Source organism: Trachurus japonicus, chromosome 5 (genome assembly GCF_045865225.1).
Source record: "Trachurus japonicus isolate A0001 chromosome 5, Traja_1.0".
Lineage (NCBI taxonomy): Eukaryota > Metazoa > Chordata > Actinopteri > Carangiformes > Carangidae > Trachurus > Trachurus japonicus.
In genome coordinates, this window is record NC_140911.1 from 20,923,032 (window position 1) to 20,942,911 (window position 19,880).

The following is a 19,880-nucleotide window of genomic DNA, read 5'->3' on the forward strand; positions in this document are numbered from 1 at the left end:
AATGGGACTCTTAATGCTGCGTTCGATTGCACTCGTTGGAAATTACGACTTCCGAGGTAAATGCGTTTCATTGCACAACCTCGGAAAACATGGCCGACCACAGTGGTGATGTTTGTTTGGATGTCTTTCGAAATCAAAAAGTACTGCTGGGGAAGGATATTAGCTATTTGAGGGAGAGGGAGAGAGCGAGAGAGAGAAAGAACAACGCTGCTTCTGAGAAAAAAAAAAGGTTCCGGAGTGCAATCGTTTGCATGCATTCACCTATCAATGAATTCACACAAACGCTCCAACTGGTACTTTGGGTAAGTTTTAATAATATACAATATTTTTATAGGACATTCTTAGTGTTAAAGAAACGTTAAGCAGTTCCCTGAATGAAATATAATTGATTTGACCTGAAAACGATGAGTTTAATGCTACTTTTTAGCAGTGTTACAATTATCAAACCCCCTGTCACAATCAAGGCGCACCAGCGCTTCAGTTGTAACATCGGACACAGTCCGCTTTCAGTTATATTACTCAAGACCTCTTTTATTAATTGAAAAACTTTAAGTCGTTTTTGATAGCAGACATGTATTGGTACTTTGCCTGAAAATATGACATATGCAGATACAGTGGGAGCCACATAGAAATTCCCCTGCCATGCTGTTCCCATGCTGTTCCCATGCTGTTCCCATGCTGTTCCCATGAGAGTTCCAGCAGAGCTCCAGCAAAGTCCCAGCAGCTGGAGTGACCCCCTCCTTTTCCTGGGTGTGACTAGTTTTTACTGGAACTCCACCCATTCAATGAAATACATGACATGACCAGGAGATGGCGCTTCTCTCACAGAACAGTACATATCGCCAGAGGCGGCATTTAAAGTGCCGCCGCTGGTGGTGAGTGGAAATTCACATAATTCATAGAACCACGAGTACATGTTTGATTTAAGAAGTGAAATTATAACAGACCTAGCTACTGGAGATGCGCTGGCCACTGTTTTATCTGGAAATAAATTGTTGTAGCTAATAATACCTACTGTCAATTTTTTTTATCACAATTGATTTACTGTGACTCTACATTTAAATAGGAAAAAACTAAGGGAGTGATGAAAGCCTTTTTAAGATGTTTGCAGTTGCAGGTATTCAGTGCATGCCTTCGACCAGGGAATTAGCATTATCATTGCTCAATCTTTTGTTTGCCCTAATGGGCCACCTATTGGTCACCCATTGTCACACAAATCGCACAGAGCCTGCAATGGAGCTGGCTGTTCAACTTTGAAGGAGGACCGGTTATGTTGGAAGGCTAGCTGGACCAGACTCTCTCCTGAGCAACAACACACTCCAAACCCCTGAACATTCACACCTGCTCCAGAGCATTACCATCTCCAAGCATCCCCCACTGCTTTGAGTATGAATTGATTAGAAAATGAGCAGGTATTTCCTTAGAAGGTCCTGCTTTAAACATTTTTATTTTCATGATTATCTTACATTATTATCTATCTTACCAAAAATGTTGTAATTTTGCAACAGTGCTTCATGGCAGAGGTTAGGAAAGGCACGTGTGGCAAGGTGAAGAGGGTCCAGGGCGGGCTTCGAACCCCAGACTTCGAAGTCAAACAGGATTGCAGATGGTCTGAACATATGGAGTCAGTGCTGGAATTTCATTTAACTCTGTACTTCCTCTGGATTAAATTTATTAATTAAATGTATTGATTTTTCACTATAATTTACTAGTTATAGTACTAGCCTATTCATGGGTTGCAGTGACGTCACGTCGAAGGGACCGCCGCCATATTTGTGTCCGATTTGACAGGTCTCCTCATATGATAGCATGCAAACTGCAGGATGGAAATTACCGTTTCTTGACAAAATGACAGGGTTTCATACATCCTGTCTGGGTTTATATCTCTATAACAACAGACAAACTCTATATTATCCCACTTATTACACAGTTTATGAATTAATTAATTAATTTGAGACGTAATGTTGATCAAAGTCCTTAGTCCGGTCACTTCGCGCTGTTTGCTCCTCACCCTCCTCCTGTCGACTCGTGTGTAGTTGTTTTCAACAAGCTTTTGATAATCAATCAGTAGATTGATGAATTATCATGTAAATGTTACGTTGTGCGCATTTATGTAGTCCTGTCTGTCATAAGAGATTACAGTTACGGGACACGTTTGTGTCACGGACTCGCGGTGGCACAGACACAGCTGGTCACAGCTGTGACACTGCGCTGGCCCGTCCGCTCTGTCCGCTCTGATCGCAGGTTTGATTCCAGCAGCGGTGAGGGAGGCAGAGAGCCTCCACTCTCCCTCTAACAAGCTACAAGTCATTTTTCTAACATCACAATTAGTCTGAAGCTGGTAAAAATGAAACACAAGGTAAAAATCCTTATAGTTCTTCTGCCCTGCTCCGCTGATGAGAGCGGCGTCCCTAGCAACGGTCTGTTATACAGAAATAAAAGACCCTAAATGCAGAATCAGTGAGTAATTAATAAGAAAGTAATCAAAATGCAGAATTCAATATATCCATGTTATTTTAAAAAAAAGTGAATCTCCTCTTTTTGTGAGACTTGTCACAGCCCCTGCTGCCACTGATAGACTGCCTGCAGTCAAATATTTATTCCGCCTATAACTTTACGTCTTTTGGGATGGAATAAAACTGCAGTCCGGGGTTTTTTTGGCGACTGCTATCACATTCAACAGCACAATATAATCCTGGCATCTTTCATATAACGTCGGTTTCGGTCTCTTGCTGATTTCCTCCAACTACTCCACTTGTTCTGGTAACGTGACGCTGTGATCTGTGCCCAGGTTGCCCTGATTCGGACACAAATATGGCGGCGGAGAAACACAGTGACGTCATGTGAATCTAATGAATACTGTCAATGTCCCTATAAACCCCATTCCGATTTGATATCACAACTTCACAAAGTTGAAGACACCTGCTGCACCTAGTCTAATCTTTGTATGACTGAATTATTCTGCATAAGACCCTGACTAATACTCATAGTAATGCTGCATTAGCATCAAAGCAAAGTAGGCTAAATAAAAAATGATCATACATACATAGTCTAAGAAAAAAAGTGGAAAAGTCAGGGGCCCACTTTAGTATTCTTTCAGGGGCCCCAGAATTCCTAGCAACGGCCCTGATTATCTGACTAACTTGCTTATTTCAAGTGGACCGGCGGATCAGCTGGTGTGCAGTGCGCGCTGTATAGCGTACTGTATGATCTCTCTCTCTCTCTCTCTCTCTCTCTCTCTCTCTCTCTCTCTCTCCATCGCGCTGTACGTCTTCACAAGACACAGGTCGACGTGTGTGGGGTGAGATGGAAATACTCTGACCCCTACACCGCAGCAGCCAGCAACAGACTTTTACAAAATAAAAGCATGTGAGCAACATGCATTAATGCGCAATAAAATAAATGTCGGTGTTAATAGTTTAATGAGTTGCCATAACGCAACTTGCACAGCCCTAATAAATACACAAATGTAGCCCGTGGTTCTGAGACGTGACGCGCTGTGGTCACAAGAAATGTATTTATTTATTTGCGGATCGGGAGTGAATGAACAAGCCAGAGATGCACAGCAGATTTCATGGTTGCCGACTGGCAAAAACTGAAAGAGGGGCTTGTAAATAACTGTTTATATTACAGGTTTCACACAAACAAACAAAAAACATCCAGTAGCCTATGTTAAGTCTCAGCTGTGCCATGGCGAGGGCGCAGGACGCACATGTGGTTTTAATTTATGAACCTCATAATTATTTCTCTTTCCTCTTGTTTGAATATAAGGGCGGTCACTTAGGACCACACTTTCATTTTACAGTCTCATGCGTTTATATTCACGGACACGTTGGCATGTTGTTTATTTATTGGTTAGGGTTTATTTGCGCACCGTATGCTTCAGTGTTAACATTAAAACCACCACAAGGCAAACATTTACTAGAATGCAAAATCTGTAGACAGGTAAACTGTGAGTGATATACATTTTAATTTGTGCTCTGTCGGTGTTTATTTATCTTTGAGGCTACTTATAAATCGCCTGTTTTGGAGGCAATTATAGCAATTCATCTGAGGGAAAAAAGAAAGGAGGAGGAAAAGTGATTGACAGATTAACTCGGGTCAAAATCACTGCTCCTCCCCGTGGACAAAGGCGACACTGCAGCTGATTTTCACACGGGCTGCAGAGGGGCGTTAACAGTCGTGGCTGCGTTCGCTACGTCATCGCGGGGGATTAAATTATCGCCACGGGCCAAGCGGGAGCCCGTCACGGACCTGCCACGGACCCATCACGGTCCCACAGAGGTCCCACCAGGGACCAGGGGGAACTTCTAGGTGGCTACATCTGTAAAACGATCTCTGTGTAGTAGAGTGAAACGTGAAAAATGTTACAATTGAAGCGGCTCTCCCCTACATATCATCATACATTCACAACTACGAGGGTAAGATAGCTGCTAGCAGGCTAGCTGCACCGAGTGCCAGCTAGTGTTTTTGTATATAACACATAACTTACTTGTTATCAATACTAATGTTTTCATATTGAACACAAATTATTTATGTTGAGTTTATTAATCTTTTTATTGTGTTTTTAATTATTACGCTATTGCCTGACAAGATCTTATCTTATTCATTCGTTAGCATCACCATACAAATAGCCTATATCTTAATGCAGTTGGTGCTGTAGATAGATGCGCTGTGTGTGCTTCCCCGCTTAGTCCCTGCAAAGAGGTGGAACCGGAACTGGTGGGCGGGGCTGATGCTGGAGTTGTAGTTCTGCAGTGAGTTCCACTTGCTATTGTGTGACATCGTCCAGCAAAATTTGTTATCGTCACAGGCCTAAAATACAGTCTCATCTCTGGACTTGAGACCCATTTGAAGAAACAGCAAGCACAGAGCCGTAAAAAGAGCAAAATTTTGGAGGATATTGAGATGGATGACATGCATAGCAGCAGCATGTGGTAAGGAACATTTTTCGATCTTTCAACAGGCTTAATACAAACGCTATTGCGGCCTGTTATCCCAACAACTGCACACTGTTTCAAAGTCCCGTTGCTGCTTTGACATTTTATTTACAGTTGCCATGACGACTACATACCTTGGTCCTTTGACTTCATATCCGGACCTTAATGTCAGTAAATTCAAGTAAGACAGACGTCCCCAGGTAATACTAATCCCATGCAAATAGGGCTATAGTTGTATTTTGGATGCTTGCATTCATTAACATTGCACACAGAAACATAATTATTTCACAAAAAACAAAAACTACAAGGGTCAAAATTATTAGCCATCCTTACGCGAATAGTCAGTTGTGTATCATTTTTGCTGGGTAACAGCGTGCAGCTGTTTGTTTTAGTTTTCAACAAGTCTCTGACAAGTCTCTTGTGGAATCCCAGCCCATTCTTCTTTGGGAAATCTCTCCAGCTACTCCAGATTTGATGGCCTTCTGGCATGGACCCTAGCCTTCAGTCCACCACACACATTTTCAGTGGGATTGAAGTCAGGGTTTTGTGCAGGCCAGTCAATAACATTTACTTTGGACCACTGGAGGTAGTTCTTCACTGGGAGTGATGTTTATTTTTGTTCATTGTCATGTTGGAAGACAAAGCAACAGCCCAGACCCAGTTTTATTTCTGCTGACTGCTTCAGGTTTTCTTTCAAAATCTTCACATATTCCTTTTTCGTTATGATTCCCTCCACCTTGACAAAATTCCCAGTTCCAGACACACTGAAGCATCCTCACAGCATAATACTCCCACCGCATGTTTCACTGTGGGGGTGGTGTTCTGTGGGTTATATGCCTCTCCCTTCTTTTTGTAGTTTTGTCATTTGTGTCTTTTACAACTGTATTTTGAATAACCAAACTTCTGAATGCACATGCACCATGCTCATTGCATTTTGTTTTGAATTTATACAAATGTACAAGGATTTTTCTAATCCCGTAGTGAAGGATTTAGCTGCAAGGTTTCTCAGCTTTTACTGGCTACACACAGCAGATGTCTTTTCAGATATTTTCTGAAGGTTTTGTCCCGTACGCCATAAATGATCGGACTAATAGATCGTGGCAGAATCTGTACTACAATGTAGTAAGCAAAGCGGATGTCTGTTGAACTCTCAGGAAACCGTTGCTGCACAGCCCTTAATAACTGGGGGGCTACATATGTTGACATACAAAGCAGCAGCTGAAACCCATGTAGGAGGATTGTGTTTCTGGCTTTTGTAGCATCTTTGCTAGCTGTCTTAGCAGTGAAGAGAATTCTGAAATAAGTGTAAAAAACGACGAACCAAACTATAACCAGATAGACAATATAGGTGATGTCCCTCTTCTTGATAATGAGGGGGTTTGGGAAGACAATTTGTCTGATGCAGAATACTTGGGAATGGAAGAAGTCTAGTGGTACTGTGGCCAAAGTGATGAAGAGATCAGGCAGAGAAGACAACGTGCTGGTCGCCCAGATTAAACCAATCAGCTTCAAAGTCCTCTTGGCAGTGCAGATCTGAACGTGGCGAAGGGGGGCACAAATGGCAATGTAGCACTCCACGGCCATGCAGGCCAGGTTCAGGGGAGTGTTTTCATTGGTGAGCACAACAAGAAGGATGAATATGCAACAGATGGAAACATTTAGTTTGTAGATGGTGTAGCTGATTATGAACAGGATGATGGACAGTGTCACTTGCGTCATGTCATTGACTACCAGGTTAATGAAAAGGATATACCGCGGGTTGGTGTAGAATATCTGGAGGAGGGGAAACAAAGAGAAGTAGGGGGGTTAGAGGGTTATAAAGATTAATGTGTGGTGTGACCTTAAAGGGATAGTTCAACATTTTGGCAAATTCCCCTATTGCCATAATCCCATAGGGGCAAATTTGCCAAAATGGTCTAATAAATGTTCTCCTTATCTCTGTTCTAAACTTGTGAAATGTCCCTTCATCATTTTTGTAAAAAAAACTTCACAGCTGTTACTCTTTGCTCAGTGACTGTTGGCCACTGAACCCCTTTTTTCTGTTTGTTTTCTGGTCTTTGTCTAAAAGAATACTAACGTACTACAAGGCTTAACAATGACTGCTTATGACAGTCATGGGTTGTCCTCACAGCACTTGTTTGTACATGACTAACAGGATGACATTGACTCTGTGACATCATAAATGCCCTTCATTTGGGGATGCTCGGTGCTCGAGTGGTTTTAGAGCACATGTTGGCATAGCCTTAAGCAGTGACCGCTGGTTCGACTTCCTGCTTTCCTGTGTCCTCACTATCTTATATTATAAAGGCAAAAAATGCCCCCTTGACAACTTTAAAAAACAAATGCCCTTCAGTCTATTTCTATGTTTCCTGAAGAGCGGATGAGGAGTTGAGGAGTCTAGAGTCAATCCATATCGCCTAGAGGACGTAATTTACTCAAATATTCCTCAAAAAAACCTTGCAGCCAAATTTGGACCCATTATAGCCAACTTGCTTACAGTTTGGCGATCGGTTGAGGAAATTATACCCTCTCCTAAATTCCACCTTAATGTCCCACTATTTTATAATCACTCCATTACAATATGTGGTAATCCTATCTCCTTCCCCAGCTGGTCAAGAATGGGCATTGATGTTCTGTCAGACATCATATATGAGAATAGACTACGAGCAGTTCAGGAACTAAAAGGACTGTTCAACCTTCCAAGCTCTACTTTCTTTTTTTACCTACAGTTGAGATCTGCTCTCAATGCCTATGGGGTTCCCTGGGGTACAAATATGGACACTCCCTCTACATACAGAATATACACTTCAGGTTCTCACCACAAGCCTGTATCTAAATTGTATGGCTTACTTAGACAATCACTTTCACAGCGATTATCAATATGCAATATTTGGGCAAACGATTTAAAACAAACTAACATGAACTGGTCTAGGGTATGGTGCAATATCCGACTCTCCTCCAGGAATCCGGACCACCAGATGATCCACTACAATTATGTTTTGAGAACCCATCTCACTCCACAAAAGCTGGCAAAGTTTTCTCCCAACCACTCACCCAATTGTACATACTGTACCCAGGGAACCCCAGGCACTTACTTTAATATAATGTGGGACTGCACTGAAATCAACCCCTTTTGGGTATCAGTTATATCTCTGTTGTCCTCTGTTATCGGTAAAACTCTCCCTTTTACACCGACTTTGATTTTGTTAAATGACGACTCTGACTGTCATCTTTCAGTTTCCAACCGCCGCATTCTCCTGGCTGGCATAACTGCAGCTAAAAGAATGGTAGCCATCAGATGGAAGCAACACGATATACTAAACATCCCACAGTGGCTCAGATCGGTTGTGGATATCTTGAACTTGGAAATTTCAGTTGCAAGAATACATGGTGCCAAACAGATGAATGTAGCGGTATTGGAAAAGAGAAGAGAAATGATCAAAACACTTTTGGCTCCACAGTCAAGATAACATTATCATGGAGAATTGAGGATATGTAGCCTACATGTACATGATTACCCTTACCTCTACCCTCAAAGTTTTTCCCTTGCTGCTGTCTGTTTGTTTTTGTTTTGTTTATTCGTTTGTTGGTTTTTATCTTTATTTTGTGTCCCTGTCGTGCTCTGTATGATTGGTTGTTGGTTGTTGTTTTGCTGTGTGTATGTTTAATAATGATTTGTATGCACTGTTTGGTGGCTTTTGCACCAAAGCAAATGAAGTAACAAATAAATAAATAAAAAGTTGATCACGAAAAAAATAAATGCCCTTCATTTGGGGATGCTCGGTGCTCGAGTGGTTTTAAAGCACATGTTGGCATAGCCTTAAAGCAGAAGTAAGTGATATATTTGTGTTAATATAAGTCTTAAATAGTTATATCTTCCGACAGCAATCACTTACATAGAGTGTTTGGTCTGAAACACGGGTCTGTCAGTCACTCTGCTCTGCTCTGAGCCGAAGAGAAAACATTTATCGTATCCTACAGTTTTTATCCAATGAGGAGAGAGAACGGCATGCAGGGCTGTGTGTGCAGCCAAGGAACGCCGTGAATGTGGCGACGTAGGGACGAGGACTGTTATGGTGCGTTCAAGGAAACTCGTATTTTTCCGACTGTGAAGTCGTACCAGTTCGATCTGGTACGAGTTCACCGGTCGGAAGTTACGAGTGGCCGTTATAGTGACTTTCACCGGTAAAACAGGTCGGAAAAACACGAGTGGGTTGCCTGAAACGCTACAAAGTCGTAAGTTGTGACTTGAAGCTGTAATTTACGATTTCAAAAGCCTGACTGGAACGCAGCATTAGCGAAAACGACCGGACCACTTACTTCTGCTTTAAGCAGTGACCTATATTATAAAGGCAAAAAATGCCCCCAATGACAACTTTAAAAAACAAATGCCCTTCAGTCTATGTCTGTGTTTCCTGAAGAGCGGATACGTGAATATAAAATGTTGATAAATTTGTTTGATTTTATTTTCATTTTTCTCATGTCCAAAACAATTTTTTTAATCAATCAATCAATCAATCAATCAATCAATCAATCAATCAATCAATCAATCAATCAATCAATCAATCAATCAATCAATCAATCAATCAATCAATCAATCAAATTCAGTATCACTGCCAACATGTGATTAAAAGAACATCAGACCTGGTGTTTGCAGAAGGTGTGAATGAGAACTGCATTGATGTAGTTGATGGAAATCCCAAGAGCCACAACAATCACATTCTTGGTCACTGCCTTAGAGAAGGAGTCAGCTTCTCGAACAGCCACCGTTACATTAGAGAATGACTCATTCATTTCTTGAAAGGCCTGTTAAAGCAGAAGAGAAAATAATACAGTACAATAATCTTCAATCTTATCACGTTGCACAGCCTGCCTTGCTGTCAATCCTCATTTCACTGCTAAAAGCACAACAAAAACATATTGCACAGTCACATAATTATATGTTATTAAAAAAAGAAACACATTAAATGCTGTGAGCTTATGTCAGAAATTGTTTTCTTATTGTGATTCATACTAGTGGGTGTGTTCAGGGTTGGCAGCCTGTTGATGATAAGTCTTTGTGCAAGTGCAACATGATCTGCACGTTCCTACTAGTTTCATGCTGAAGTTTCCTCTTTTTCAGTTGCATCATGGCTCTGTCTAACTAACAGTGATGAAAACACTGTGGCAGAAGGCTCGGCGTGCTGCAGCCTTAGAAAATGACACTGCTGACTAGTGGCAGAAATAAAGATGTCAAAAGTGTACAGTGCTCATTGATTGATTGTTTCTGTTTTACTTTGATGTTTTATACTGAGGTTGTATCACATGTAAATACTGCATGGTCATAAATAATCAAAATCCAATTTGTATGGTGAAAAGATTCTCCAGCATGACCACATGAAGAGTTAGCATGTTCTCTGTTCTCTTCTTCTGGTCTTTTCAGCTTTTGAGCAGTAATAAAGGAAAAACTTACATCTCTAAATATGAGGTTATATCCAGTCCAGCAGAGCTACTGATGTGTGGTGATGGTGAAAAATCATCAGTATAACTGTGTATTGGCCTGTTTACAGATAAAAAGGTCCATCTGTGTCTGCACAAAAAACTATATATTTTACTTCCTTTTTGCACATTTAAACTGAGGCAAGCAACCATTAATTTTAAATGGATTGGCATTGACCTTTAAAACAGTTTACGTTTTACTTGTACAGTTTCTACCTATTTCATCCAACACTGATGGAAGTGAAAATAATAAAGTGGTTCAACAGGAAACATTTGATTGAAAGTAGACATCACATACAGACTTGTGTCTGTTCAACATTCAGCTGTAGCATTTTGTTTTTAACTGTAAATATCCTGAGTGAGACCTGGTAACTCTAACTGATACAACAGAGTCAGTTCATCAGGAGGCTGAAGGAGTTAACTGATTAAAATGTGACTTTTATGAAACTCCATTTGTCATTTTTCATTCATGTATCTGCAGTGTTCAGGAGCTGGTACTTACCTTAGTTAATGTATCGAGATTGAGACGCCAATCTAATTCCTCCAGTAAATCTCTGACTTTATGTAGGACAGTTAAATTAAACTCACATCCCAGGTGTCGTGTGTGTGTTTGCTCACCTGTTGTCTAGGCTACGTGTGTGATAGATGCATGTGTGCCTACAGTTACAAGATTGATTGTGTGAATGTGAGTCTATTTGTATGTTGTTACCACCTACTATTTTGGGTCTGTCATTACGTCACCTTTCAATAGGCAGACTTTTCCACCTCAAACAAACATTTATCGCTGTTTTTAAAGCCTTTTTCGCTTTTAAAACTTCTATTCCTTTGTTTGTATTTCTGATGTTCAAATGTGACTCTTACAGTAATATCACATTCTAAGTAAACCATATTCATGTATTGGTTTGTGTTGATCACGTGTGAGCAGTGACGCACACGCGCACGGGAAGTGTTACGGAAGTGTTAGGGAAGCCATGCTGTTGTTCATGTACGGTCGGAACAATAAAGCGAGTAAAAGAGACACTTCGAGTAATGATTCAATTCAGGATGCATTCTAATTAAGTAATAAGATATGCACACAACAATGGCGACGAGGACGTCGGACTTCTGAAGAAAAGTGCAGCTAAGTAATACCGGGAGACAGCTAGCATGGACACTAGTTTGCATCGTTTTAACACATAATTATTGGTAGGTGTGTTCTATAAACGACGCCAAATGGACGGTGCTCCGAGCGGCGCATTTGTAACGCATGTTACAATTATGACAACGGCAGACATTTGCAAACGCAGCTCGAATAATTTTGCTCTTTGTTTGTTTTTTGTTTGTTTTACAGAATGTCCAACCAACGAAAGAGGAAGAGGGGCTTAATAACAGCTAATGTGCTGAAGGCAGCATCAGACGAGGTGCTGATAGGTGGGCTTTCTGTGCGTAGTGTGGCGAAAGCGTATAAAATGTGCCATGTCACTTTGCACAGATACTGCACAAAAAGGCAGAACCTGATGAGAGAGGGGAGCAGTCTGCTACCTACATCAGGCTACAGGAGCCATTTCAGGGTCTTCAGTGATCAACAGGAGAGTACACTGGTGGACTATCTAATGAAGTCTGCTGATCTTTATTTTGGATTAAGCCCAAAGGAGGTAAGAAAATATTGAAAAATAGACTAATTAACTTGGCCATAACACACTTAAAAATAAGAAGCAGTAAGCTGATTGTATTAAAATTAAAATTCATAGATCAGTTTAGTTAAAAAGGACACTGTGGTCTAAAATTAATTATTTTAGTTAAAAAGGACACTGGTTTAAATGTATTTATTTATTTAGTTAAAAAGGACATTGGTCTAAAATTCAAAGGTAATTTTAATAGATAAATATTTTTTTTAATAAGCATATTCATTTGATATTAAAAAATCATGTGGAACAATACACTATCAGAAGTTAATTAATAGAAAGGAGCTCTACTGGCCTACTTACACTGCACGTAACTATCTTTTTTCAGGTCCACAGATTGGCATACCAGCTGGCAAGCAAATATGGCTGCAAGTATCCAGGAGCATGGAAAAAGGATGAAATGGCTGGAAAAGATTGGTTTCGCTGTTTCATGAAGAGGCACCCAAATTTGTCCATACGCCGTCCAGAAGCCACTAGCTATTCTCGTGCTACAAGTTTCAACAGGTTCAACGTGGACACATTCTTCAGTAACCTGGCTAAAGTCCTGGAACGCCGCCCCCAGCCAAACCAAAAGAGGTCCATGACGTCAGCAGAGAGAGGCACTCTTGTAACCATGGCCTTGGCTGTCAATGCACAAGGCAACAGCATCCCTCCTCTGTTCATCTTTCCCCGAAAGAATTTCAAGCCATTTATGATCAATGGTGGACCTCCTGGTTGCATTGGCAGAGCCAACGGGTCGGGCTGGATGCAGGAGGAGGATTTTGTTGTTTTTCTCCAGCACTTTGTGAGACACACCCGTCCAACACCCCAGTCACCTGTGATCCTCCTCCTCGACAACCATAGCTCACACCTCTCAATCCAAGGGATTGATTTCTGCAGGCAACATGGTGTGATTTTGGTGTCTTCCCCCCCCTCCATTGTTCGCACAAACTACAACCGTTGGATAGAAGTGTGTACGGGCCCTTCAAGAGATACATCAACCGTGCCATCGACAGCTGGATGAAGAGCAACCCGGGTAATAACATTAATAGAGCCTAATAATATCATCATCATTATCATCATCATATCACTTTTCTGAGGAAAAGGTTAAAGTGCTAACTTTGCAGAATAGGACTTGGGCTACTTGAATAAAAAAAGCATAAATGATCTTGGATATTAATGGAATAAATTTCGAAACACTAAAAAAGTCTAATGTTTTTTAACTGATAAAAATGCAACTAAAAATTTGATTAAAATATTTTGTTTTGCAGGTAAGACTTTGGGAATCTATGATCTCCCAGGCATAGTGGCAACTGCTCTGCCATTTGCAGCCACACCAGCCAACATAATAGCTGGGTTCAGATGCACTGGAGTCCATCCATTCAACCCACAAATCTTCACAGAGCAAGACTTTTCACCTTCTTCAGTTACCGGCAGGCCTGATCCCTCCCTGGGTGTTGTTTCTCCTGCACATGATGGTCCATCCAGCTCCACGACCACTGTGAGTATTTTTACTTTCATATGCCTGTCACAATTATTACATAATCACTTTTACAATCACAATTATTTGTATGAAAATTAATTGTCATCTTACATTTTGTAATTGTGGCAGCTCTACTCTCCTGTACATGGTGGCCTACGACCAGCTCGACCATCTGGCTCTCTTGATGAAGATCCATCTACCAGCTTCACCACTAAGACCATTGTCTCTCCAGCACATGATAGCCCCAGTCCTGGGTCTCCCTCTGGCTCTGTTGCTGACAGACCAGCTGCAAGCTTTACCACTGTGAGTGTTTTTACTTTCATATTCCTCTCACAATTATTACATAATCACCTTATGACAATTCTTTGTATGATAATTAATTGTCATCTTACATTCTGTAATTGTGGCAGCTCTACTCTCCTGTACATGGTGGCCTACGACCAGCTCGACCATCTGGCTCTCCTGATGAAGATCCATCTACCAGCTTCACCACTAAGACCATTGTCTCTCCAGCACATGATAGCCCCAGTCCTGGGTCTCCCTCTGGCTCTGTTGCTGACAGACCAGCTGCAAGCTTTACCACTGTGAGTGTTTTTACTTTCATATTCCTCTCACAATTATTACATCATCACCTTATGACAATTATTTGTATGATAATTGTCTTCTTACATTTTTTAATTCTGATAGCTCTATTCTTCTGCACATGATGGTTCACGCCCAACTCATCCCTCCTCGGGCTCTCCTGCCATTCCTGGTGTTGGGGATTCTTCTGCTCCAACTCAGCAGGGGACAGCAAGTATGGAGCCTTTCAGCCCTGTTACTGTACGCCCTTATCCAAAGACTGGGCCCAGAATAGCCACCACGAAGGGAAGAAAGAAGAGGACAACAGCTATACTAACAGACACACCCACAAAACAGGCCTTGGAAGAGGAGGCAAGAAAGCAACGTGCAGCACCACGCAGGCTCAAGCCAACCAAGCTGAAGAAAAAGATGATGGCTACTACAAAGGCACCAGCTACCTCAGCCACAGGAAATGCCGAATGCCCGATTTGTGGGGAGGATTTTGAATCGTCACGGTCTGGGGAAGTGTGGGTACAGTGTGGCAGCTGTAAAGAGTGGGCCCACGAGGAATGTACGGAGGGTGGGAACACCTACACCTGTCATAAATGTTAGGGCACAGGTTGAGATGGTGATTTAATACATTTGGAGTTTGAAATGTTATACATTTGGAGTTTGAAATGTTATTTTGTGCTGAATGATTTTTACTGTCACTGTGCCTTTATATTTCTGAATACTGTGTGAACTTTGCTTCTTATTGTTGCAATAAAACTTGTGAGAACTGACTGATTTTCTTTTGCATAGACTCTAAAAAAAGTGATTTAAGGTGTTGCTACATATTTGACCCAACAGGGGTCAGTGCAGGTATAGGCTATGAATGGGACTCTTAATGCTGCGTTCGATTAGCCAGGCTAGCGCCGCCTACTGGTTCCGGCAAATTGCATTTGCCTCAACCATGTAGTCAGGAAACTAGCAATGCGTTTCGGTTTGCCAATCAGCGAACAGACGGGTAAGTGAAGGCGATGACGTTGAACTCAAGCGCTCAAGATTAACCTATGACCTTAACCGGTGTATAGCACACGTGACCACCAAGCAGCAGCGATTAGTTGAAGCAAATGTAAGCAACCGCCTCCCGGAAGCAAACGAATCCCTATGGCTCGTGTTCAGACGCTACATGAAATGTAATGAAATAAGCGGCTGATGCATCAGGCTAGCGTTCGATTGCACTCGTTGGAAATTACGACTTCCGAGGTAAATGCGTTTCATTGCACAACCTCGGAAAACATGGCCGACCACAGTGGTGATGTTTGTTTGGATGTCTTTCGAAATCAAAAAGTACTGCTGGGGAAGGATATTAGCTATTTGAGGGAGAGGGAGAGAGCGAGAGAGAGAAAGAACAACGCTGCTTCTGAGAAAAAAAAAAAGGTTTCGGAGTGCAATCGTTCGCATGCATTCACCTATCAATTAATTCACACAAACGCTCCAACTGGTACTTTGGGTAAGTTTTAATAATATACAATATTTTTATAGGACATTCTTAGTGTTAAAGAAACGTTAAGCAGTTCCCTGAATGAAATATAATTGATTTGACCTGAAAACGATGAGTTTAATGCTACTTTTTAGCAGTGTTACAATTATCAAACCCCCTGTCACAATCAAGGCGCACCAGCGCTTCAGTTGTAACATTGGACACAGTCCGCTTTCAGTTATATTACTCAAGACCTCTTTTATTAATTGAAAAACTTTAAGTCGTTTTTGATAGCAGACATGTATTGGTACTTTGCCTGAAAATATGACATATGCAGATACAGTGGGAGCCACATAGAAATTCCCCTGCCATGCTGTTCCCATGCTGTTCCCATGAGAGTTCCAGCAGAGCTCCAGCAAAGTCCCAGCAGCTGGAGTGACCCCCTCCTTTTCCTGGGTGTGACTAGTTTTTACTGGAACTCCACCCATTCAATGAAATACATGACATGACCAGGAGATGGCGCTTCTCTCACAGAACAGTACATATCGCCAGAGGCGGCATTTAAAGTGCCGCCGCTGGTGGTGAGTGGAAATTCACATAATTCATAGAACCACGAGTACATGTTTGATTTAAGAAGTGAAATTATAACAGACCTAGCTACTGGAGATGCGCTGGCCACTGTTTTATCTGGAAATAAATTGTTGTAGCTAATAATACCTACTGTCAATTTTTTTTATCACAATTTATTTACTGTGACTCTACATTTAAATAGGAAAAAACTAAGGGAGTGATAAGCCGGTGCATATTCTCATTTGCCCAGGTCATAGTATTTCAAAGGAGGTTAAATCGAAAGCAACTGGACTTAGTTATTTGTCTAGGAAGACGTTTCACCTCTCATCCAAGAGGCTTCATCAGTTCATGTACGCATCTGACCAGGCTGGGACTGGTCCAACTATCTGGTGTGGAGACTCACTATTTAACCTCTTGTGTGGGCGTTCACAAGGGTGATGATGTCACTGGTTCCCATTTGTGCTCCAAGTGCCAACGACAGTCGTTTAAATGACTGCCTTTGATGGAAGGTTGGTTTCGACTTCGTTAGTGCCCTATTGTGTTATAACGACAGTCGTTGGAGCCACTTGCCACTTGTGAACAGTGGTTGTTCTTTGAGGCTAGATTGTTGAATCTCCTGGGAAGGGATGAAAGGGCAGCATTGTAAATTGGAGATAGGTGGTGTCTGAGGCCACCTCCCCTGTTGAGGGATGGTTTCTCTACTTTTACAAAAATAGCTTCTTTGACTCCTCTTTCAAACCATCTGTCCTCTCTGTCTAGGATTTGGACATTGCTGTCCTCAAAGGAGTGGGCTTTCTCCTTGAGATGTAAATGGACAGCAAAAAACAACCACTGCATAAACGCATGGCCCAACACAGGAGAGCAAACTCCTCAGGACTGGACTCTGCTGTCCATTTACATCTCAAGGAGAAAGCCCACTCCTTTGAGGACAGCAATGTCCAAATCCTAGACAGAGAGGACAGATGGTTTGAAAGAGGAGTCAAAGAAGCTATTTTTGTAAAAGTAGAGAAACCATCCCTCAACAGGGGAGGTGGCCTCAGACACCACCTATCTCCAATTTACAATGCTGCCCTTTCATCCCTTCCCAGGAGATTCAACAATCTAGCCTCAAAGAACAACCACTGTTCACAAGTGGCAAGTGGCTCCAACGACTGTCGTTATAACACAATAGGGCACTAACGAAGTCGAAACCAACCTTCCATCAAAGGCAGTCATTTAAACGACTGTCGTTGGCACTTGGAGCACAAATGGGAACCAGTGACATCATCACCCTTGTGAACGCCCACACAAGAGGTTAAATAGTGAGTCTCCACACCAGATAGTTGGACCAGTCCCAGCCTGGTCAGATGCGTACATGAACTGATGAAGCCTCTTGGATGAGAGGTGAAACGTCTTCCTAGACAAATAACTAAGTCCAGTTGCTTTCGATTTAACCTCCTTTGAAATAAGGGAGTGATGAAAGCCTTTTTAAGATGTTTGCAGTTGCAGGTATTCAGTGCATGCCTTCAACCAGGGAATTAGCATTATCATTGCTCAATCTTTTGTTTGCCCTAATGGGCCACCTATTGGTCAACCATTGTCACACAAATCGCACAGAGCCTGCAATGGAGCTGGCTGTTCAACTCTGAAGGAGGACCGGTTATGTTTTTTATTTTTATTTTATTTTATTTAACCTTTATTTAACCAGGCGAAATCAATTAAGAACATGTTCTTATTTACAATGATGGCCTGACAAGAGGCATAAGCTTCTTGATGGGGGGGAGGGGGCTGTGAGGGAGAAAAGATAGGTTAAAAGACAATAGCAAATATACACAACAATACAAACATTTAGCAGAAACAAGGCATAAAAGTTAATAACAAGGATATTCAAGCATAGAAGACAAGATTATTACAAGCATAAAAGAGAGTAAATGTCTGTTACAGATATTACAGGATTCATTAGCGAGCAGTGTGTCACAGAAAGTGGCCTAGGCCAACGGCGGTAGGTATGGGCGTTCAACAAGCAGAAACTGGACCTTAGCCTGTAGTTGAGAAATGTGGTGTGAGAAGCATAGCGTGGAGTCTAACCAGATGCCGAGGTATTTGTAGGCAGAGACATGGTCCAGGATAGCTCCCTCGCAGGTAGAGATGATTAGTGGAGACGGAGAGGGAGTGCCCTTCCGGTGAAACCACATGGCTTTTGTTTTGGATGTGTTGAGTGAGAGTTTTAATAATGATAGAGCCTGCTGTACCTGGAGAAAGCTATCCTGGAGTGTGGCTTGGACAGAGGAGAGAGATGGACCATAGGCATAAAGGATTGTGTCGTCAGCATAAAGATGAATGAGTGAGTTACCAGCAGCCTGGGAAATATTGTTGATGTAAATGGAAAATAGTGAAGGGCCAAGTATAGAGCCTTGAGGGACACCTTTAGTAACTGGGAGGGGGTGAGAAAGTGAGTTGCCAAACCTTACACGTTGCACCCGATGGGAGAGATAGTGAGAGAACCAGGCCAGTGAGTGATCTGAGATCCCGATACTGCTCAACCTGCTGATAAGAATAGAGTGGTCAACAGAGTCAAAGGCTTTGGCAAGGTCAATGAAAATGGCAGCACAGTATTGTTTGTAGTCTAGGGCAGAGGTGATGTCATTTAACACTTTTAAAGTAGCTGTTGTACACCCATACCCGGCTCGAAAACCAGACTGTACATCGGATAAAATACCAGAGACGGCAAGGAAGTCTGTGAGCTGTTTGTTCACAAGCTTCTCAAATACCTTAGACAAACATGGCAGAATAGAGATAGGTCTGTAGCTATTTGGGTCGGACTGCTCACCACCCTTGAACAGAGGGAGGACAATGGCTTCTTTCCAGTCTGAGGGTATTTCAGCCGTGTCGAGAGAAAGGTTAAAGATTGCAGTTATGGGTGCAGCAATGATGGGAGCCGCGGTTTTAATAAAAAATGCAGGAAGATCATCGCACCCAGCTGATTTATGAGGGTCTAGCGCATGTTGGAAGGCTAGCTGGACCAGACTCTCTCCTGAGCAACAACACACTCCAAACCCCTGAACATTCACACCTGCTCCAGAGCATTACCATCTCCAAGCATCCCCCACTGCTTTGACTATGAATTGATTAGAAAATGAGCAGGTATTTCCTTAGAAGGTCCTGCTTTAAACATTTTTATTTTCATGATTATCTTACATTATTATCTATCTTACAAAAAATGTTGTAATTTTGCAACAGTGCTTCATGGCAGAGGTTAGGAAAGGCACATGTGGCAAGGTGAAGAGGGTCCAGGGCGGGCTTCGAACCCCAGACTCTTGGGTAACAGTCATGTGCGCTAACCATTCGGCCAAAGGGACATCCCCTTGGCCAAGAAGCCAGGGTGCATGATCAATAGGAGGCATAGCGACAGGACCCTCAACTGTCACACACACACACACACACACACACACACACACACACACACACACACACACACACACACACACACACACACACACACACACACACACACACACACACACACACACACACAAGTCAAACAGGATTGCAGATGGTCTGAACATATGGAGTCAGTGCTGGAATTTCATTTAACTCTGTACTTCCTCTGGATTAAATTGTCAAATGTATTGATTTTTCACTATAATTTACTAGTTATAGCACTAGCCTATACTGTCAATGCCCCTATAAACCCCATTCCGATTTGATATCACAACTTCACAAAGTTGAAGACACCTGCTGCACCTAGTCTAATCTTTGTA

At 42.0% G+C, this 19,880-nt stretch overlaps 1 protein-coding gene across 1 annotated transcript; it reads right to left on the minus strand.

The window, feature by feature from the left end:
- Positions 1 to 5,945: 5,945 nt before the first annotated feature.
- On the minus strand, positions 5,946 to 9,734 carry LOC146987525 (odorant receptor 131-2-like). Its single transcript, XM_085778050.1, has 2 exons — positions 9,585 to 9,734; positions 5,946 to 6,713 (listed from the first exon to the last, which is right to left on the minus strand). Exons 1-2 carry the CDS (start codon positions 9,732 to 9,734, stop codon positions 5,946 to 5,948), a joined length of 918 nt encoding a protein of 305 aa, XP_085634176.1.
- Positions 9,735 to 19,880: the final 10,146 nt, after the last annotated feature.

What these genes read in the sequence shown, in the direction of transcription:
- LOC146987525 (XM_085778050.1), bottom strand. Translation starts at nt 9,734, where the DNA reads ATGAATGAGTCATTCTCTAATGTAACGGTGGCTGTTCGAGAAGCTGAC. An exon ending in ACACCTTCTGCAAACACCAG is followed by an intron (nt 6,714 to 9,584) that starts GTCTGATGTTCT and finishes CCCCTCCTCCAG; the next exon opens with ATATTCTACACCAACCCGCG.